The 23,439-nt window shown below is 36.4% G+C and overlaps 1 protein-coding gene across 1 annotated transcript; it reads left to right on the top strand.

Annotated features, from left to right (window-relative positions):
* The first annotated feature begins 754 nt into the window (after positions 1-754).
* On the top strand, positions 755-23,226 carry lmbrd2b (LMBR1 domain containing 2b). The gene is made up of 18 exons (XM_017493580.3): positions 755-948; positions 3,119-3,336; positions 3,830-3,930; positions 5,392-5,490; positions 9,158-9,325; positions 9,414-9,624; positions 10,001-10,075; positions 11,463-11,576; positions 11,749-11,932; positions 12,058-12,239; positions 13,679-13,812; positions 14,321-14,426; positions 14,944-15,041; positions 15,451-15,554; positions 15,694-15,740; positions 16,837-16,954; positions 17,056-17,179; positions 19,213-23,226. Exons 2-18 carry the CDS (start codon positions 3,163-3,165, stop codon positions 19,274-19,276), a joined length of 2,103 nt encoding a protein of 700 aa, XP_017349069.1. The 5' UTR covers positions 755-948; positions 3,119-3,162; the 3' UTR covers positions 19,277-23,226.
* The last annotated feature ends 213 nt before the right edge of the window (positions 23,227-23,439 follow it).

Raw genomic sequence — 23,439 nt, 5'->3', positions numbered from 1 at the left:
TTTTACAGGTAGTTCCATCTCTCCACAAATATGTCATATGTAAACAAATAAAATAAAAATAAGAGTAAAAATATATAAAATGCAAATTTTATGTGTTGATGGCCATGGTATATATTTCAAAATTATTTAAAGTAAATGCCACCTACTCAGCGTGGCTCAAGGTCCCTTTCAAAAACAATCAAACTAACTGTTCCTCAGTGGTGGAATGAACTTCCAACCTCAATCTGGACTGCAGAATCTCTCACCATCTTCAAAAAACAGCTAAAGACCCACCTCTTCCGTGAACACCTAACCAACTCATAAAAAATATATAATAAAAAAATAAAAAATAAAACAATTGCACTTGCACCTCTACTCTGCACACTTTGCTTCTTCTGGAACTCAATGAATGGATCTTGTATGTTAGCACTACTTGTATTGTTCTCTGCTTGATATATCGCTTTGCTTGTATTTTCTCATTTGTAAGTCGCTTTGGATAAAAGCGTCTGCTAAATGAATAAATGTAAATGTAAATGATTTGCCATTCCCAAATGTAGCAAACGTGTGAGTCGTTTATACAAGCTCCTAGCTGCACTTTCATTTACCAACAATTTAATGCAAATAATCAAATCGGTTTTACTACACAGTGCGCATGCGTGTGCATTTTCATACGGCTCACTCATTACCATGGACAGTACATAAGGTGAGTGTATGGAGTACCGCTCGCAGTACGTGGGCGGGGCCTGCGTTACCCTGATGCCCTGCCCTTACGTATTGACGTAGTGACGTTGCTATAGCAGACAGCTGCTCGGCACACGGGTCGCTGCCTGGATGACGTTTGAGTTTTTGTCGAAAACACCATGATGACTTTAATTCAAATAGCTTTATTTTGGAAGAAGAGTTCGTCGATTTCATTAGTTATTTAGCAAGATCAGTGTTTTAAACAGCGTTTATCTCATCACAGCTGAGGTAGGAGCAATCCGAATCTCACTTCCTAATGTACAGCTAGCAAAACGCGATAATAATGGACGCGTTTAAAGGGAATGGGATTGATTTTAGAGTGCACTTCCTGGTGTGGGTTTTAGACCATACGCAGTGGTCTTGTGTAGGGAGGAGGATGCAGTTGGGGACTGAGCTATGAGAGGTGGCAGTAACAGTTGTACATTTAAATGTTATATATCGTGATGGCAGTACTGTGTGATAATGATAGTCTCTTTTTGTTTTATTGCAAGTTTATTCTTTTATAGCTAACATTCAGTCTCTCTCTATGTATGTATGTATATATATATATATATATATATATATATATATATATATATATATATATATATATATATATACCTGACCTGTTTTTTTAAACAGTTAAATAACATTAACATGAAACACTTTCAACTACTTAAAGTGCACCTATTATTGTTTTGAAAGATGTCTAATTTTGTTTTAAAGGTCTCATACAATAGATTTACGTGCATCCAAGGCTAAAAAAAATACTTTAATAATAATGCTCATAATTTAAACGGCAGCATTACCTTTCTTTCCCTCAGTCTCAAAAACGGTTCTTTAAATAATCCGTTCTAAAGGATTCATTCTAAATTCCTCGTTTTAGAGCGCATACTCTGCTCTGATTGGTCAGATGTCCCAGTCTGTTGTGTTTGGTTTGCCGCTGTCAGCGTGCAGCTAATGAAGACCAGAGGCGGGGCTTTTTGTTACAAACCTACATAGGTTAGTACAGGAAGTAAAGTCTGGAATTACTAACGACTCGTTTTAGCTGTTCAGAATCGGTTCTTTCTTTTGGGAGTCAATAATTCTGTTTGTCATGCACTTAGATTTTTTGAAGCTTTGGAGATGTTTTTACATTCACAAACAGCTCTAAAACACACTACATGAAAAGTAATATTTGAAAAACCATAATAGGTGCACTTTTTAATATCATATTTAAACCCATTATGCACTGGAAGATTTTTTTTTTTTAACTTTTTAAATCCTAAACTTAACTGCACATTTGATTGGAAATGGAACGTATGGATTGAATTTTTATGCCTTTATTTGAATTAAGTAACTTTGAACTGAATTAGATCCTAGTGAAATGATGTACATGGCTTGAAATTGATTGATTTTTGTGGAAAGTGTATTCCACGTTGTGAATGGTTTCAAATGTAATTCTATTATAATCAGGGGTGAATCAGATTTTGGTGGTACAGTCCATTTCAGATTCGATTCTCCAAATTCAGATCAACATTTTCCAAACACAGCATCTGAGGAAAAGCCAAATAACGCGCATTCATTCCGCACCATGTCAGCCAATCATGTAGCGTATTGAAAAATGATTAAGAAACGACCCTGAATATGAAAACAGAATTTTCTACATCGGATGATTATTAATTTCAGTTTGCTATACTGTAATCCAACTAAAAACTTCACATACAAATTGAAATAAAGGTATGAAAATGACAGATTTACATATTTAAAATACAGATTGTAGTGGCACCTTTCTCATTTAAAAGCGGTCTGCCCTCGCGGTCGTACTGCTTCAGATCTAGGACACGGTGACTGCTCTCCTTCTGTCTTGCTCTGCTGAAGAAAAACAAAAGAGTCTTTCAGAGCACACAGGCACCTCGCTGGCTTTTGTCGGACACTCAGTGGAAAGTTGTAACGAGTTCATGGAAGTCACGCAGTAAACATGATTATGTTTTATTCTTAAAGCATCTTCCAAATTTTTATATTTGATGTCTTTCAGGGCTGGGTGATATGACAAAAATATCATATCATGATACTTGAGAACATTTCTACGATACGCGATGCATATCACAATATATAATTTAGCAAAAAAAAAAACTGTCTGCAGAACAGTAGTAAAATAAAATAAAAAAAAACCCTGCTAAACTGAGTTTGACAATACGTTTCTTTAATGCCTACAAAGACAAACAAGATTAAGTAAAAAAAAACTTGCATCAAATCAACAGCCTGCTGTCAGTACCATTTAATTTGGAAATATTAAAAACGTTTAAAAAAAAAAAAAAAAAAAAAGTACATCACCATATCAAGGATATCTCAGAAAAGTGTATTGCATAATCATTTATCACAATATTAATATGATATTGATATATCGCCCAGCCCTATTGTCTGTTCTTTCCACCAGCCTGTTTTCCCAGGTGTCTTTGCTGCACGGGGTAGAGGAGCAGAATGAGTGGGGCGGCGCTGGCCATCGAGATTGTGGTCGTCTTTTTTCTGGCTCTTTTCCTCCTACATCGGTATGGAGACTTTAAGAGGCAGCAGCGTATGGTCCTGTTCAGCACACTGCTCGCCTGGTACCTGTGCTTCCTCATCGTTTTCATCCTCCCTCTGGACGTCAGCACGGTTTGTTCAAGAGCTACTTTAATTAGCTAAGACATGTCAGGCTGCTTTCACAACTGCCAGAGCACTTTTTGTGCTGAAACGGCTCACGCTCCTCACACTGTAACCGTAACAAGGCTTTTAGCACTCCTAGCTCCTATCCTCTAATAAATTAGATGTATTATTATCAATATTAGCAGTATTGTCATTATCTGTAGTCCTGGAGGTGGAAAATCAAGAGGAATTTGATCTACTTGTGTGTTTTTTTTAATTGAGTAGGCTCGCACTTGTACTTTAGGAACGCACTTTGCATGATGCTAATCTGGAGGTAATTATGTTTCCTGACCTGTTACATATATTAGCCTCATGGCTCCAGAAAAAGAGAGAGAGAGAGAACAGACAGCAGACATCTTTTATTGATTAATATTTTCTGTTCCCTACATTGTTTTCAGTTCTTCACCGTACTACAATCATACACAACTAAAACTCACTGTGGTTTTTTTATTCGATATTTCAGACAGTATACAGGCAGTGTGTAAGCAGCCATCAGGCCCCCACTCTGGGACCTCAGATCTCCAACCAGACAACAGGAAATGCAACTGTTGCACCCACTATTAGGTGAGGCTGAATGACTCATCAGCCTATTATGTATAATAATAATGATGATGATGATGATAATAATAACACTATATTTATTTTGTACTATACACATTCACGTTTGTAATACATAAAATGTTTAAAATTGCGATGAATGAAATTTAATGACACTTTTATTTAACATCTACAAAGATTGTTTTAACACTGAAAAGGAAAGAATTTTTATTTTAAAAATTAGTACAAAATTGTAACATTTTACAGTTTAAAAAATTCACTGTGAAGTTCTGCTGAACTTCTGCTGGAAACTTGGACTCTGCTGATTCCGATAGGTTTGTAATTGTTATGAAAATACCAATGATACTCTCAATGGGCCTCGTTTATGAAGCTGGATATGAACAGATTTATTCATGGATTATTTGTAGAAGCATTTACACAAGGACTGTGGTATTCAGAATATTGAAAATATTGTTTGTTTGTTTTTTAAAAAAACAAAAAAAAGTATTATTCACTCCTTTTTTTTTATTAAGTCTAGCAGTGTAAGTGTAAGCTCTTGTGACGTGGTATTCTGTTGTACAATGATGAATAATTTGCTACATAATTCTTTTTATACGTTGTCTGTTTCCATTGATGAATAATGGGGGTCATTCATTCTCTTACTGTGTTTTACCTTCACAGTGTTGGCTACAAACAATCTAGGACTAGCTAGCTTACAGTTTACCAGATAAAATTATAGAAAAAAAATAAAAATATGTGTACATACAACAGAATGTTTATTGGTGTGCTTGTCACTTTAATTTCTCCAACAAATCACACCTTGAAGTAGGACCAAGCATCAAAGCTTTTGTATGCCTTCAGGCTTCAGGTATATATAAATGTGGGGAAAACTGATTTCTGGCCACATGCCAATTCACGCCAGTTCATGGACCATAGGTTCTTGGGCAAGTTGTAAGGGTCACTGTCGAGTCCAACTCCTTTTAATTTAAGAGGCTGATAATCGTTAGTTATACTAGCGTTTTCACAGCTTCCCCTATTAAAACCAGCCATTTTGTTGGATGTTTTGCCATTCAGTCCCGCCGAGGGGGCATGTTCCAGTGGGAAAGTGACATCACTGCGTACCCCCTATTGATAATATATCATCATATTCCCCAGCCCTAATGGATAAATTTAAACATAATCATGATCACAGAGGAGATTTTGTGATCTTTGGGTCGAAAGTATTTCTTGATTTTATTAACATAAACAACATGAATGAATCTCTTCATTATGCTGCCATTTTACTGTTTCTTTTCATATGCAGGTGTAAATCAGCTGAGCACTTTGAGCATCACTTTTTTATACATGAACGTAGTTGAAACATTGATTCATTTTATTTTTAAAACTCCGCTACACGTTTTGATGTCATGATAATGATGATGATGATGATGATGCTGGTCACAAATGATGTAAAGTCATGAGGCACACTGTTTTGTGTTCATTTCACAGCATTGCAACAGTGTGTCACAAGCCGTGGAGCTACATTCCCGATGGGATCATGCCTGTCTTCTGGAGGGTTGTGTACTGGACCTCACAGTGTCTTACATGGTGAGATGGCAACACAGTTCCCTACTAACTAATCTTAGCAACCTGCTAAACAGCCTATTTAGAAATCTTTTTCTACATAGTAACTACTATCTGATTTACCTCCTAATCAACAGACATACATTAGGTCCTATGAAATGCTCATTTGTTGATTTGTCGCTCCTTTGCTCTGTTGTCCTCTGCTCATTTGTTGATTATGAGTTTGTATTATTCCACAGCGCTGTTGAATTCTTGATTCTGATTGGTCAGAAGGTGTTGATTAATTTTCTAGAAGAGCAGCTCTGACAGTAGTGCACCAAACAAATCCCAGGTTAATGCACTCAGTCTAATATGCTATCTTTGCCACTGTAATGTCACCTAAAGGAGGCGAAGATGAATGCAGGTGCAGTAAGAGGCGTTTATTGGAAGGACAGACAGACATCCGAAATGTGAATCAAACCGTGAACAGGAAACATGCAGAGGTCAGGCGATCTATGAACAGCAATTTCAGGGAAGTCCAAAATACAGAAACCAGGGAATAGTATGGGATGGATAACCAGAGCACAACCATATGGAACAAAAGTCTTGGCAAAGTCTTCCAGCAAAAATTGACCATTACTTCGCACTGAACACGGAAACACAAGGCGTTGAATATACAAACTAATCAAAGGGCAAATGGAAACAAGTGCGAGCAATAAGGACACATGAGAAAGACAACCAATGACAGGACATGGGTGGAGACAGGACATAAAACAAAATATGGTCTTTGAGGCAATAACAGCCTCCGATCTTCTGGTAAGGCTTTCTGCAGGATTTGGAGCATGTCTGTGGGAATTTTTCCCTATTCAGTTAACAGAGCATTAGGGAGGTCAGGCACTGGTGTTGGTCGAGGAAGTCTGGCTCACAGTCGACATTCCCATTTATCCCAGAGGTGTTCAGTAGAGTTGAGGTCTGAGCTCTGTGCAAGCCACTGGAGTTCTTCCAGACCAAACTCATCAAACCATAACTTTATGGACCTCGCTTTGCGTGCAGGGGCATTGTCATGCTGGAACAAGAAAGGGCCTGTTGCCACAATGTTGGAAGCATACAATTGTCTAAAATGTTTGCAGCATTAACATTAGCCTTCATTGGAACTAAGGGACACAGTCCCTTCCTTCCTTCAGCACTAATGATTTACCATTCCCTTGAATTATTTTTTCACATTTCATTTACACCTCTCTTAAAATGCGTCAAAAAGCAAATCATCACAAAAGTCCTCCTCCCTCGTGCAAGGAGTTGTGGGCAATGTTTGCTGTAAAAGTGTCCATGGATCCACACTTTGAAAATGAACCAGAAATAGTAGCCCATCCAGGTACCTTTGGGATACCCATTTCAATATACTACGATTTGGGACACGCTAATTCTAATCTCGGGTACTATCTAGGACAGATAGTAGGCAAATTGAGACGCAGCACTAAGGTCAGCTCTCATGAGATGCACTGTAAGATCATTAAAATGGAATTGTACTAGAATACAGCTTTCTTGGTGTTATTAACTTCAAGCAGCCTTTTCACAATGTCCCGAATTCCCATGATTCCTTATGCGCAAGAAACACAGTGATGTATAGACCATGTTGTAAATGTCATCTGATATGACAGACCATGGTCTTACCCACTCTTTCTACCATTAAAGCCTGGGGGAATAAAAAAAACCTTATTGGATTGTTCTTACGCAATCCTGTAAGGGGTTTCACTCGACATATGGCAAAGATTACTGATCTATAGACAGTGACACTGTAAACTTTTAAATGGTAAGATTACAGTTTTGCACACCGCAACCCAGAATCCTTAGAGACATTTAATGGGAAACGAAAACGAAAACGAAAACTCTCACTGGCTCAAATGAGGACAGAAAACACTGACTCTTCAATTTGTAAACCATTTCCAGTTTGACACATGTATCAAAATACAGACTTCATTTGAAGTATAACTTCTCGTTGCTTTTATGTTGCTGCCTATGCTTTCACTTTTGGATGATCAGCCAACCTTGTAATTAGAATTTGACCATAAACTTGACAATAAATCAATAACTCTTCCACTTGTTACTCATGGCACAGTATTTTTCTACTATAATGCTACTGTAATCTGTTAAAACAAACAAAAAAAAGTATATCTATTATATTTTTTTGCCTTTGTATTCAGGGGCCAGATTCACGAAATAAAATTCTTCTTAACTGCCATTTTCTTCTTATTTTCTACCTTAGAAATAAGAAGTTACGTATATTTTGTATTCCCAAAAATTCTTCTTAAGAATGTTACTAAGATAAAACCTAAGAAAAATTTAAATTCTTGAAAATAGTGTTCTTAAAAATTATTGTAAATAACTTCTTAAAATTAGGATAGTCGTAATAACCTGTGGTAGATTTTTTTTTTTTTTTATGAATTCATTGGGTTGTTTCAAGTATTAAACATTACACAATTATAAAACTTGTAATATTATTTATTATATGTTAGAATACTGCTACAATATTTTAGCTCTTGCCTACTGAAGTTTTTGTTACTTTTCTTCTCCATTTCAAATAAGCTGAATTGTTTCTACTTTCCAGCAAGTAAATTCTCCTATGTTGGTTAATGTCATTAAACGAACCCTTTACGTTTGAATAAATGATCAGGAGGTGACTGCTACTTAAAAATAAAAAGGATAATAAATTGATACATTTAATATTTGGCAGTATTGAATTTGTTGTAGCTATTACACTACTGTCATTTTATTCGTAAGAAAAAAAATTAAGATGTTTTTAAGAAAATATTTGAGAACTTAAGAATTTTTCAAAAATTGCAGGAACATTATTATGAACTTGAAATTTATCTTAACAACTTTCTTAAGAAGGTTTTCCTGAATCTGGCCCCAGATCACGATTTTCATGATTCTTTGACCATTTCTTTTTAAAGAAACAACATGTTTTATTGTATATTCGGTTGTATTCTCAAATTTGATTGGTCAGGATGCATTGATCAATTTTCTAGAACAGTAGTTCTGACACTTTTGACACTATTGCTGCTGCAAATCACAAGTTTATATTAATGCACTCATTCTAATATGTTATAGTTCCTATAGTAAGTTATCATTCCCAGGGGAACGGCAAATGCTCCACATAAATCCACATAAATTAAAGAACATGTATAATTGTTGATATGGTGAAGTTTTCTGTAAGGAGATGTTAATTTAACATGTTTGGAAAGAGTCTCTAATGTTCGTGCTTAAAGCCATAACTTTGATTTTTCGTGCACAGGAAAATCTTCAGGATTGAGAAGGTTGTGCGTTCCCGTTTCCTGTTAACAAGACAAGCTGCATTTTTATTGTCTTGTTAACTTAAAGAGCTTTTTCTTCTGTAGCCACACTTCAGCTGTGTGTGTAAGATCATGTAGTACAACGCCTGTTGTCATTGGTCACAGTAAAAATATTGCAAATTATATTTCACATGCATCAATTTTCACACTTGTTATATGACTGATTTATTGATTATTAGGTTATAATTAAGCTTATCACTTGATTTGTTAGTTGATTGCTATTTAAGATAACGAACCGTTGCATGTTTATTCATCTGGACCTTAAGCGAATACCCATATAACTCATTGTTCTATAATTTGCATTGATTATATGCATGTTTATGAGCTGTTTTAATCTGGTGCGTGTGCATGTTTGTTTCCAGGCTTCTTCTGCCCTTTATGCAGTCGTATGCCCGCTCGGGGGGCTTCTCCATCACAGGCAAAATAAAGACTGCTCTCATCGAGAATGCCATCTACTACGGCACTTACCTGTTTATATTCGGCTCCCTGCTCATCTACGTAGCAGTACATCCTCAGTGGAGTCTGTCCTGGTAAGAGCACCTAAGCAGTCACGCAGCGCACACACTGGCCTTGCCTCACTGTGGTTTATGACAGAACCTGAACTCATCTTTTGACCAGGTACGAGCTGCAGACGATCGGCATCACAGCGGCCAACACGTGGGGTCTGTTCCTGTTGGTGCTGCTGATGGGCTACGGCCTGGTGGAAATCCCACGCTCTTACTGGGAAGCGTCTAAACAAGGACACCTGCTCATCAAGACTTACTTCAAAGCAGCTAAGCTGATGACGGAGAAAGCAGACGCAGAGGAGAACCTGGAGGACGTCATGGAGGTGGGCAGTGCATGCTTACTAAAGCCCCGTGACATGAAAATTATACCGATACTGATTTCCTGATGTCTAAGAAGTAAGGAATAAAACATTTGGGAGTGTGTTGTTACAGGAAAATAATCAATGATGGAATGGTGTGACAATAAATGAATCCAATAAATGAATGGAGCTTTAGTACTGGCTGTTTTTTTTTTTTGTTTTTTTTGGCCAGCTAATATATATCAATTAGGCCATTTTTGCAAACAAAAGCAAAAATGCAGCCACAAGTAATGAAACAAATGTGACTTTCCTAATAGTATATAATAACTGTGACTGTAATACCTGTGTTTATCTTTATGACAGAATGTTAGAGCTAAACTTTTTTTTCTGTATAATACAGGAGGTGAGGAAGGTCAATGAGTCCATCAAGTATAACCACCCCTTCAGGAAGTATGTTGATACGATCCTTAGAAAGGTAAGAAGTGTGTATAAGTGGGTCACATGAAACAGAATGTGAATACACAGTATTTGCGGCTTTCATTTTTTTATCGATGCGTTTTCTTGACTGTAAAGTTTGTCACTGGGAATCGATTACAGTTAAATTTTATGCTAGAAACATGTATGTGATCAGACATGCTGACATTTATTGAACTGTTTTTCAGTGTTCTGCTTCACTACATTTCTAAAACAGGACTGATCATTCATTTGTGAAATCACCAAAATGTCAGTTAGCGGTGTGTCATTCGTGAATGAGTCAGTTCTTTGAGTCTGTCCTTTTACCTGAACGTTGGGCGCTGACTCATGTCTGAAGTGTCATTATAGATGCTTTCACATTTTTGTAGTGCTCAATCCTCTGTAGCTGTTAATCAGATCGTGTGCAGTCGTGACCAAAAGGCATCCTGTGAATTTGATCGATTTGGAGACATTCTAGTGAGAATAGTGAGGGGTGTTTTGAATCCGAAACTGCACAAGGTTTTGTCGACTTCACTGCTGTTTGTTATGACGTGTGTAATATATTGAGGAGGTGAATATTAAGGTACAGGAATATTCTTTGAATGCTAGTTTAAGGAAGGTTAAGTGCAGGCATTGTACTATAATAGCAGGGCTTTTGACATTTATTTAAATTGTTTTATACAGCATAATATTATATTGTCAATCAGAATGTATAGTGTGGTTTTACTGAACAATTTAAGTGATTGTTAGGCAAAGATCAATGACTTTCATCAGCTTTGGGTTAAAAAAAAAACAAAAAACTGGTTAACTGAGCTGATAGTACTGCTTCACTTAAAATGAGATGAAATTCCCATCATTGTGTCAGTTACTGATGCAAGGAGAAAACATGAATTCCAACAATCACTCCTCCTGTCAATCATAAACTGGCGAAATATCTCATGCCACGGAGATATTTATAGCTTCCGATTTCATTTGGATTTAAATTGAAGCTTTGAACTGCCAGTGAGCGCACAGAATGAAAGTCTCACTGAATAAACAAACTAAACGTAATATTCAGTGCTAATGCATGTAACATATTTTTTCAGTACGGACATTTGCATGTTAAATTCACTAATTCAGTGCACCTCTCTTCTGCATTATGTTCTTGCAATTTGGGAACAGATAAATGTTTGTTTGTTTTTTACTTCAGAATTGTATTGTGAGCCAAAAAATTGCAATACGTATCATACTGTGAAATTGTCTATCAAGGAGTCTTTTTATAATTTTGTTTTGAGGCTGTACAAACAAAAATTCATGGTACAACAAAGCAACATATTGTATATATTGAGGTATAAAAAGAACTTATTGTCCAAATCATAACATAATATAATGACATGCAGTCTGATTAAATGCTGTACCTGTATTTCCAGTGCCCTGTTGAATATCAGGAGAAGATGGGCAGGAATATGGATGACTATGAAGATTTTGACGATAAACAGAACACTTATCCCAGTGAAAGGAGTTTGGTGAAGCTTCACAAGCAGGTGTGAAATGTAAACCTCTCTTCTACTTGTGTTTCCATTCAGAAATGTGGTTGCGGTTCTTTACTCTGAACATTCCAAATGTATTCCTTACACAATTAAAAAATAATAATAATTAAACAGCGTTTGGATGCAAATCTCACGTTTGGATCATATGTGTACTTCATTCCATCAGGTGATTTACGCTGTGCAGAGACACAACCGTACACAGGTACAGTGGCAGATTCTTCTCGATCAAGCCTTTCACCTGGAAGACGTGGCGAAAAATGAGACCAGCTCATCTCGCCAGTTCGTCCACAGCTTTGCACCAACAGAACCTGCGAATTGGTTCACTCGGTACATCTACACACCTACTGTAGGTCAGTACAGCATGAGACATCTATAAATCACTAAATAAACTGAGAAACAGTACATGCACAGCAGCGATGTAGATCATTCACGCCGTTTTGTACATTACTGTGTTGTTCCCTGTGTTTTTTTTTAGAATGGTATTGGAAATGTTTCCTGAAGCAATGGTTTTATCGTGTGTTGGCCGTGGTCCTGTCCCTCTTCTCTGTGGCTGTGGTCTGGTCTGAGTGCACCTTCTTCAGCACTCATCCTGTCCTCTCTCTCTTCGCTGTGTTTATCCGGCTTGCAGAACAAGATTACAACTACCTGTACATCGAAGTAAGCCAAACCCAGCTCTGTGTTTAAATCCAGAATCAACCATACAGAGAAGATTGTTAAGCTAATACTGTTGGTAATATAGTCACCTCTGAAAGTATTGGAATGGCAACGGCTGTTGTTGTTGTTGTTGTTTGTTTGTTTGTTTGTTTGTTTGTTTGTTTGTTTTTGTTTTTGGCCCTACATTGAAGACATTTTGACATAATTTCAGCTTTCATTTCCTGATATTTACATCTCGAACATAGCACCATTGGTGGCAGACCACACAGTTTCTAGGTGAGAAAAAGTATTGGAACAGACGGTCTTAAAGTATATAACTTTTCATATTTGGTTGCATATCCCTTGCTTGCAATAACTGCATCAAGCTGGTGACCCACTGACTTCACCAAACTGTTGCATTCTTCTTTTGCAATGCTTTTACTGTATCTTCTTTCAGTTGTTGTTTGTTTTGGGGGTGTTTCTCCCTTCAGTCTCCTCTTCAGGAGGTGAAATGCATGCTCAAATTGGGTTAAGGTCTGGTGGTTGACATGGCCAGACTAAAACCGTCCACTTTTTCCTCCCTGATGAAGTCTTTAAACCCAAGCCATGACACTACCTTCACCATGCTTGACCGATGAGCTTGTATGTTTTAGATCATGAGCAGATCCTTTCTTCCTCCACACTTTGGCCTTTCCATCACTGTGGTAGAGGTTAATCTTGGTTCCAGAATGTTTGTAGCTCATCTCTGTATTTATTTGTGGCTTTCAGATTCTTACTGCTGATGAGTGGTTTGCATCTTGTGGTTTGGCCTCATCTTGTGGTTTGGATTGTGATACCTTCAACCCTGCCCTGTGGTTGTTGCCCTATAGTTGGTGATGTTGCTGACTGTGTTGTTTTGGGTTTTTTTTCCACAGCTCTCCTAATGTTTCTGTCATCAACTACTGTTGTTTGCCTCAATGCTCGTGCAAGGCTCTGATAGATTTTCGCTCTTTTCTCAGCTTCAAAATGGCTTGCTTTTCTCCCATAGACATCTCTCTGGTCATCATGGGGGTTTATCCTTTTTATCAACAAATACAGTCTTCACAAACAAAACCCAGGGCTCCAAGTAAGGGTGGGCATTCAGAGCTATTAATTGCTTAAACAGTCTATCTATCAGGGCACACCTGGGCAACAACAAACACCTGTTGGTCACATGTTCCAGTATTTTTAATCACTTGAAATGTGTGTGGGTTGTTTAACACATAGAGCTGTAAATATACGAAAATGAAAGCTGAAATTTTGATCTGTTGGCTCATATTCATCTTTATCTCAAACCCAAATGTCTTCGATGTATAGCAAAAAACAAATTTGGCCTGATTGTTTCAATACTTACAGAGGGGACTGTACATCTGCAGCATCATCCTAATTTGGTTGGGTTGTTACTTTCAGTTCTCATATGCTGATATTTCTGATTTGTCCTTTAGATGGCATGTTTCATCACAATCTTCTTCTTGTGCACTTGCGTGTACTCCACTGTGTTTCGGATCCGTGTCTTCAACTACTACTACCTGGCCTCACACCATCAGACAGACGCCTACAGCCTTCAGTTCAGCGGCATGTAGGTCCACAGAGAAGAGCATAAAAGGAAGCGTTTATACAGCATAAACATTTTGTTTAATTTTTACATTTTTTTCTACATGTGGTTCACCAGCCACCTGCTTCATATCTGATGTCAACTGAAAGCTACCAGTTTCGCCTTGTGCAAACCGCATGTCTTAATAATCACACTCATCTTAAAAGATATCATTATACTTTACATAAACAGTTTATAAATTAGGACTTCTGTGAATGAATACATACAGTATATAAATCAAATTGAACTAAATTTTATTTATTTAAATCACAACATAAAATTCCACCTTCAGAATGCGGTGCAGTGCACTACATTAAAAAAAGTGCCAGCAAATTGGTAGCTATAAGTATACTTTTAAGTGGCAATAGCCTAATTATTTAAACTAAACAAGCAAACTTGGCAAATTAAATATGTCTTGGCTGTTCAGATATGTTTGAAGAGGGGGAAACTTTATGTTCATTTAATTTTTCACCAAAGTGTAATTATTCTTCAGGCTTTTTTGCCGTTTGACTCCGCCCCTATGCCTGAACTTCCTTGGCCTGATTCACATGGACTCGGCTATCTCTCACCAGGCAAAAGAGCAGACAGCCTACACTTCAGTAAGTCTCACCAGCAGCAGTGTCTTTTACTGCTGCTCACTTTAAAATAAACAGAATTTAAGATTCCATTAGGGCTAGCGATATCTAAAAATAATTCTCACAATATATCCATATTAAAATAGTGCGATTATCAGTAATATCGTGGCCATTCCACAACATTAAATATAACGATAGATGAATAAAATGTCATGATCAATAATATTGCAGATGTTTCACAACATTAACTATTAATAGATATATAACATGGATATAACAATATAACAGTATAAATGGATAGAATGTACTTCAATGTAAATATCGTTAGTATTGAGAAATAGATAAATAGCTCATATTTAAAAATCAGGACACACTATTACAGGAAAATAATCAACTTCATAGTAGTAAGAATAGTTCCACTTTGCATCAGCGTGTATCTCACAACCCTGTTGCTGATTATTGTCCTAACAGCACGTCCTGTCATCTTTTATTCCTTACTTAGCACTCTCACACTCTCTCATCTGGATCATGTCTTTTACAGATCATGGGGTCGATGCGTGTCCTCTCCTTTATTGCCAATGGATTTTACATCTACTATCCTATGCTGATTGTCATCCTCTGCATTGCCACATACTTCAGGTCTGTCATTCAAATATTCCACCAGAATATCGTCCAAAAACTCAATTTAACAGCTTAAAAATCTTGTATGAGACATTTCCATCAGGCAGAATAAACATTCATCTATAACAGAGAGGTAACATCACGTTGTGACATAACCATAGCAACAACCACATTTATTTATAATAACCTATTAATATAAGGATTGTCACTTTATTATACACAATCACTGAAATTATACACAGGGGCTAAACAATGACCAGTGTGAGATAATATTCACCAAAGCACTGTGATCTGGAAAATAAAGAACTTATTTAATTATAAACAGAATATATATATATATATATATATATATATATATATATATATATATATATATATATATATATATATATATTATATAAATAAAATAATGGTGTATATACTATAGCCTTGGTACCCGCTGTTTGAACCTCCTGGGCTTCCAGCAGTTTATGGGAGATAATGAGATGACCTCTGACCTGATCGATGAGGGCAGGGAACTACTGCGCAGAGGTGAGTGCATATTTAGGGTTGGGGTTTAGAGTTAGGAGCATTACACCAATAATCTACAAGCATATAAGAACAAAATGCTTCGTTTTCACTGCAAAGAAACCTCTCCATGCTTTTTTTTTGTTTTGTTTATTTGGTGCAGAGAGAAGAAAACGGCAAAGGATAGAGGACGGGGAGAACAGAAGAAGAGTAAGTTTATTTTTTGATCTTTTAAACATTAAGTGTAAGTTTTCTATGATTTTGCTATGTTTATATTAAGATTAAGATGTTTTTTTTATTCTTACCTAACAACAATCAGTTCAAGCAGTATAAACAGACATTTTAGGTAGGTTAAAATGATCATCACAGTTATTTTGGTTACTGTTGAAATGATTAGAATCAAAATAGTGTTATTACACTTTATTATAAATTTTTTTGCCTGCATATTTTTTTAAGTAGAGAAAGCTCACCTAAATGTTGAATATGCAGTAATAAATAAATAACTAAATACATACATCCATACAGAAGTTCCAGTTTAATTCCAATCACAGGTCTATGTTAATGTGTTTGCTCTAATAAGTTATTGTTTCTATAGTAACAGTTCATTCACGGGGACATTATAGCAGATGCTGCACATCTAAGGCTAATAATAAGCAGATTAAAAAAACTGTTTTTTTTTTTTTTTTTTTTTCATTTGTTAATATGATGAAGCTTTCTGTATTTATTTAACATTTATAAATTATGCGTAGTCTCCCGTGTCAGCACTTGGTAACATTCAGTACATTTTCCACCACAGGAAACTCTTGTGGTTTTCTGTAATAAGCTGCTTTTGTCTTCTTTATCATCTTCAAAAGAAAGTAAAGGGATGACCGTTTCTACATGTTATAACATAAATGTATAAAAAAAAAAAAAGTATGATGTTTTCTTCCTTAATAAATAAAAATGACAGTAACTGGAAAATTGCTGTGGTAAAAGAGGAACAAAACTCTTTGAGTTCTGCTGTTAATAATCATTCGTCACTGATATAGTACAGTAACAATCCTCTAAAGTGTTTTTTTTTTCCACAAATATCTCACGAATATTGTGGTCATGCTTTATTAATTGTGGAAGCCAATAATAGTGTTCACGTTGCTTCATTGTGCAGCCTGTTTTTAAAGGAAAAGATTGCAAAAGTTTTGGTTTTATGCTTTTTATTATGTTTTTGTTATGTTTTTATGTTAACTACGTCTTGACTCACTACTGATCTTGATTCAGATGTGTTGGATATGAATGAATAAACCCTAACTGAAGGGTTCCTCTGTGACAGGAGTGGCGAGAGCGCTACGGCCAGCAGAGAGATGAAACAGGAGCCAGAAACCGGGCCTCTGCCTCTGAAATGAAAGAAACCAATTACGCTGACGCACTCGGCTCCAACTCAAACAGACGTGAGTTTCATACCCTGACCACATTTATCTCGGTTATACACCGACTTTTTGCTGACTCGGCTTTTGTAACATCCTGTTTATTCCCTCTCGCACTTCCACAGAGGCTAAATACTCTCGCGGTGGAGGTATGCGCTCTGAGAGAGACCATATAGAGCTCTTGCAGGACGCGGAGCCTCTGGACTTCAATGCAGAAACAGTCAGTGACGACCCGCTGGAGTCCAACAGGTTTGGTTTTCAGATCAGTTTTGATCTGTTGGTCAACTTTCACTTACCTACCCGCCTGATCAAATATCTGCTATCGCAGAATGGAAGTAATGTTGTCTTTAAAGTATCACTCTTGTTTTTTATTTTTTGAGTAAGAGAGTTAGTTTGTTTCTGATGAAACCAGAGATATCAGACTAACTAGTAAGCTCAAATTTGTCATGTATTTGTCAGATTTGTCAGTAGTATGTTCAAACTATTACACAACCCATGATTTTTTTTAGTTCTTATATTTATTATCACTATTAGTCTGTATGACTGGACCCCTGAATTGAATGGGTTTAATCCAAACCTCGACATTTTAAAAACAACTAAATGTCAACGTGGTCCTAATGTCTTTTGTCAGAGTAAACTTATGTCAGGAATAAAAACTCACTGCCTCCTATCAATATAGTAAATAAATAATATTATACCATGGTCTGTCTGAATACTCGATTCTGACTGGCTGGAAGGTGTGCTTTCATACCATTGAATTCTCAGGTAGTTCCAGTCAGTTGAATCACTGTTCTAAATTAATGTGCTGCCTATAAACAACTGTAACCATAGTAACATACAGTTACCGTTGCATACAATAGTTAAACTCACAGCTTCATTATTAGTAGAGATGTGGCACGGACACAGGTGATTCACACACGCACAATCTCTCACTCTCTCTCTCTCTCTCTCTCTCTCTCTCTCTCTCTCTCTCTCTCTCTCTCTCTAACTATATTAAAGTTTATTCAATAAATTGAATCTTCTTGCACTACTTTATCTCTGTGTATGATTTAGAGCAAGCATAATTCTAGATCTAATGACCCGTATATAAAATAAGTAATGAAAGTTAACTGTTATTTTTATCCTTTCAGTCAAAGTTTGCACTGCAAACATGAATGACAGCTTTAATTTGTCAGTGCTGGCAAGTGACCATGGATTAAGCAGGATAATCCATGTCTAGGTGTGCATTACGCACTTTTAGTGCACTCCGCGGAGGCAGCCACAGCTTCGCATTGGGTGTGTGTTTGTTTTTTTTTTGCCTCCACGTCGTGCATTAAAATCTAGCCGTGGTTTAACCCTTACAAATAAACTGAATACAAATGTTTGAATTGTTGGATTGTGTTCATGTAATAAATCTGTCCTGATTGTCTTAAACAGTTGAGAAAAGTGCAAATAATTTTGAGAACCCCTGATGTATTGGAGCCACCAGTCAGTTTAAATTTGTCTGAAAGCTTGACACCAAGCTGACAGTGGTACTAGTATTTTCAGCGGTGCCTTGTTGCCCAACAAAATTAGGTTCCAAAAAGTCAGGTGCACAAACTGGGTTAGGGTTAGGTTGCAGTTGTGTCAGGTTAGGTTATATTTATGCAAAGCAGAGTTACTGTTACAACCCTAAAGTTAATTATTTTCCAATGTCCTGAAGTGGTTTATTCCTCTTATACCACAGCAATTTGCCAACAATTAATTTTTTTTTATTAAAGAACAACATGTCATACTTTTATCTGTTAATAGTTACATTTAATGTTGTAGAAAGTCTGTGAAACAACCAAGAGCTTTAAACAGTCGGTAACTGACAGTTTCAAAGCACTGACACTAGAGTCTCCTTCCATAAATGTTGAATAAACATCTCAGAAAACATCTCATAGAAAACATCACCATATCAACAACTATCCACTTGTCTTTATCAAATAGCGCCCATAATACAAGTTTGTGTGTATATTGTCACTATTGAAAGGATTAGAACAAGGTCATTAATATGACTACGGTCACAGCTGCTGTAATAAATACTTAATCAGCTCCCTTTGACCAATCAGATTTGAGACTTTGGCAGCACTGCAGTTTATATAATGGATTTAACTCTGAGGTGGGGGTAGTAGTATCACACAGGCAGCTGTTTTAGCAGAGCCATGTTTGATGCTGGTGCATGTAGATGTGTGCTCAGATAAATACTAATGTGCTGACTTTATGATGTCCCCCCCCCCCCCCCCCCCATCTTTTTTGCTCATTCTCTCGCTACACTACAGGCACACAGGAGGGCGGTATCTCTCCATGTCCTCCTCACAGAGCAGAATCTTTGATGACGTGTAAACACATTACGGCAGGAGAAGAGCAGAAAGGAGGCTGAAGTTATGTTCTGCTCAATCTGACATTACGTAAGGAGACATTATAGGACTTTGTGTCCTTCATGAATGTAGAATGTTACATTATGCTGAGAATGCACAACAGTAATGGGTACATATGTTGTATCCTTGAATGGAGAGTATGTAACTACTAAAAACCCTGTTCCAATACTGTTTAATTGCTCCCTCGTTGACTTCCCCTCTCTTTCCCCTTGGATAAACGTTAAAGGTCCTTCTATAACTTATTATTATTATTATTATTATTATTATTATTATTATTATAAGGAAAAAGGAGAAGGAACTTACCCAAAAGGCATTGCGATTTGACCTTTTCAGATGAGCAAAAATTGGCAGAAGGTGTTGTGTAAACAGGAGCAATGAAATAATTTATATTTTACGTATGATTGTTGCTTCACATTGGGATCTATGTTACCGTCTGCTACTTACTGTAGCTTTTTAGCTAGTTGGCTCTGTATATAGTTCAAAGGAAATCAGACATACAGTCGCAAAACATCTGATTTGTTATATCTTGATGCAATATGAATGGCTGTGTAATGGCATTACTGTATTTGTGTTCATAGTTGCTGCATATTTCCTGAACCTAAATAGATTTGGTTAGCCTTGACCTCCCCGGGGTGAAGCACTACAGTGTTGATTTAAATCACCATGAGCTACATATGATTCACTTCTGCATGAATCTCTCATAGATGGGATTTGGAGTGGGGTGGCAACGGGGGTGTGCTCGCTCTTCCTGTTATACCCGCCTCCTGTTGTTTGATGTAGGTATCACACTCTTCCAAGTCAGCAAGGGCATTTAAAACAGTAGTGAACAGTAGTGTTTTTTTTTTTCCTCTCTTAAATGCTGCATGTCAAAAACTGGATTTTTCTTCTCTTTGCATACAGAGAAGCTCGCTGGTCAGTTACTATGTAAACCTGAATGACCCAAGCATTAAGTCACCCCAGGCATGGTGCAATTAATATTCAAATATCTACAAGAACTTAATTTTGATTGCATTCCTTTTACTGCTAATATCTAGAGGTGCCAACATCTACAATTTAGCCGTAGCATTTATGATTACAGGCTTACCGAAACTGAATGCTTGAAACTTTGATAAATGTTGCCTGGTCGTTGTCCATCCACCTCAAGTTTTGGCATGTTGTGCATTCTGAGATGCTTTTCTGCTCACCACAGTTGTGAAAGTGCTTATTGAAGTTACCATAATCTTCCTGTCAGTTCCTATCAGTCTAGCCATTCTCCTCTGACCATTCTCAAGGCATTTCCACTTGCAGAAGTTCAGCAGAACTCACTGGAGTTTTTTTGTTGTCGTTGTTTTTTTTTTTTTGTTTGTTTTTCACACCACTCCCGGACTGTTGTGAGTGAAAATTCCAGATCAGCAGTTTCTGAAATACTCAAACCAGCCAACCGTCTTGCGACAACAACTATGCCACAGTCACTGAGGTTGCATTTTTTCCCCCATTCTGGTGTTTGATGTGAACATTAACTGAAGCTCTTGACCTGTATCTGCATGATTTTGTACATTGCACTGCTGTCATATGATTGGCTGGCATACAGGTGTTCCTATTAAATGTATATTGAGAATGAACTGTTTACTGCATTTGACCCCATTTGGGTTTGACAGGTCTGCTTCTGGTAGCATTACTTTTGCTTTGCCATGACTTTACCTAGGTTAATTTGCGAGTCTCACATTGTAGATAAACTGTAATTAGTCCCAGATGTAAATTTTGTCATATTATAAAAAAATATATAGAATATATACGGTGTTTTAGAGTGCTCACGTGAGATTTGTTGGTTGAAAGGTTTAGTGTCTTCAGCAGAAAATAAACTGTAATAAAGTTTGGAGTCATCTCACATGTAAAGAGGTTGAGAGTGGACCTTCTAGGGAGGAAATATATATTTAAGGAAGTACAAAACTCTACATAGTGAAGTATGATTTAATTTAATATTCCGTCCATTTAAGTGGTTTATTTAACGCCTACACATGCTTGCACATTCACATACTGTAATTAAATCTAATATTTATTCTGATTAAATGACTTGCTAAGTACATATGAGGTTTTTTTGTGTACGGTGCAGTTGGGCTTTTGGCCAGGGTTAAACTCTGAAATTAACTTTGCCAGGTGCTGAGTTAAAAGCAGAACCACACATTATTATGTTTGGGGGGGTTTTCTGTTATCAGTTAAAATGGCAAACATCATATTGTTTAATGAGTGAATAATGATGGTTTTTAATGTCAGTGTTTTTCAGTTTAATGTTTTTTTTTTTCTTTTAATCTGATTTTGATGTATGAAGTTGACTGACATACTGTATCATGCAGCGATAAAGTGACCTTATTTTTTATGTGTCATGAGAAAAAGAAGGATTAAGTTACCTGCCATTCATCACTGCACTGTCATCCTGAATGCAAGAGAAATTCAGACTACTGTGGCTTTTCTTTTTAATTATACATGATGCATAATGATTAATGATCAATAGCATCGTTTTCAGTGTCACATGTGAAATGTGTAAAGCTGATTTTATTCTTTACTATTGTAGTCACTTGTGGGGTTTTTTTTGTCGTTATTTCTCTGAGGCTTAATCATTAATGATAGTCAGCGTGAGGTTACAGAAGATTATAGAAGTCATGCACAAGCATGAATATTACCTCAATTATATCAAATGCATTCACTGTAAATATTCATCTTTATTGTTGAATCTTTCAGCAAGGACTCTGGGCAACTTTTTAAAATCTCAATGTATATGTAAATCCGAATTTTCAAAGAATAATGAAGTGTACTGTGTTATGACTGCATTCACATTTACTGGATTGTTTTTTTTGTTGTTGTTTTTTTGTTTTTTTGCTGTTTCATTCCTTAAAGGAATAGTTCAGTGAAAATTCATGTAATTTTCCCCTTAAAGAAATGTATGCGATCATCTTAGACATGAGTTTTGCACTTAATCTGAAACAACCAACACCAATGTCTTGGCTAACAAGTAATCAAAGTCTCTCACCCAAAATGTTTGTGTCAAACCACTGTGTCCTAACCACATATTCACACCATAACATGACAGATTTCTTTTATGTGTGCAACAGTACAACAAACGAGATTTTTTCAATTCTACAAATCCAACAATTGGCTTGAACATTTCCTCCGACCAATCCCATGGCATGTGTGGTCCAGCGTTTCTTTAGTTCCCCACTCACAACTTTAGTTCCTATATGCAATTAATTCCTATGTACTGTGACAGCACAAAATGGACAAAAAAAACCTTATAACCGTGTTTTCATCTTATCCTGTCACACATGACCTTTCATTAAATGTATAAAGAGATATTATGATATATACAAAGAAATTTCTCCTTTTTACCATTCTGCTACATGTCCATGAACTACAAGCATGACAAGTAACTTTTCACTTTCTATTGTGAAAATAGGATTAAATTATAAAATTAAGTCCATTTTCGTATCTTTTACCCTCCAGGTCTCTGCTTCCTAAAGAAAGAAAGCAGAATTGTACTAAAAGCTGGAAGTTATACAGATGATGACAAAATAATTTAGCAATGTTGTATTAATCATAACTTGTTAAAGCACCAAATTATGGCACTTTGGTTAATGTGAAATTGTTTTTTCACTCTTCTACTCCTTTAACTCATTTAATAAAATGCTTCTCTATATATTTATGAAAATGATGATTGGTTTCTTACAGAATCAATAGACCACGCTAATGTCAGTGTTTGGTTTAGTGTGCAATGTGAATTGAAGACCACACGGCCTTCTAATGCTGGATTGTTGTGATTTGTTACCTGGTGTTTCTCCTCAGTGTTCTTCTCTAGTGGTACATTCTGTAGAAATGCACTTATTATAATAAACTGGATTAGACTATATTGAAATTGCCAATAAAAGCTCAAGTCAAATCTCACAGCTGTATCACTTTCTTTTTTATTTTTTATTTAATTATTTTAAAACCTTTGCATAAGAAGAATGCAGTCATGGGAGTCTACACTGTACTTCAACTTTTAACAAAACTGTAAAGTAGAAGGTAGAACTTTTTAATTACGTGACAATTTGAAGATATCTTTTTTTAAATGTGCATTTGAGGACCAAATGCTTCTGGACTTTTCGGTTAGTAGTA

The sequence above is a fragment of the Ictalurus punctatus genome, chromosome 18, assembly GCF_001660625.3.
Source record: "Ictalurus punctatus breed USDA103 chromosome 18, Coco_2.0, whole genome shotgun sequence".
NCBI classification, from domain to species: domain Eukaryota; kingdom Metazoa; phylum Chordata; class Actinopteri; order Siluriformes; family Ictaluridae; genus Ictalurus; species Ictalurus punctatus.
Note: the sequence above shows the minus strand (reverse complement) of the source record. Positions and strands in the feature narration are given on the sequence as shown.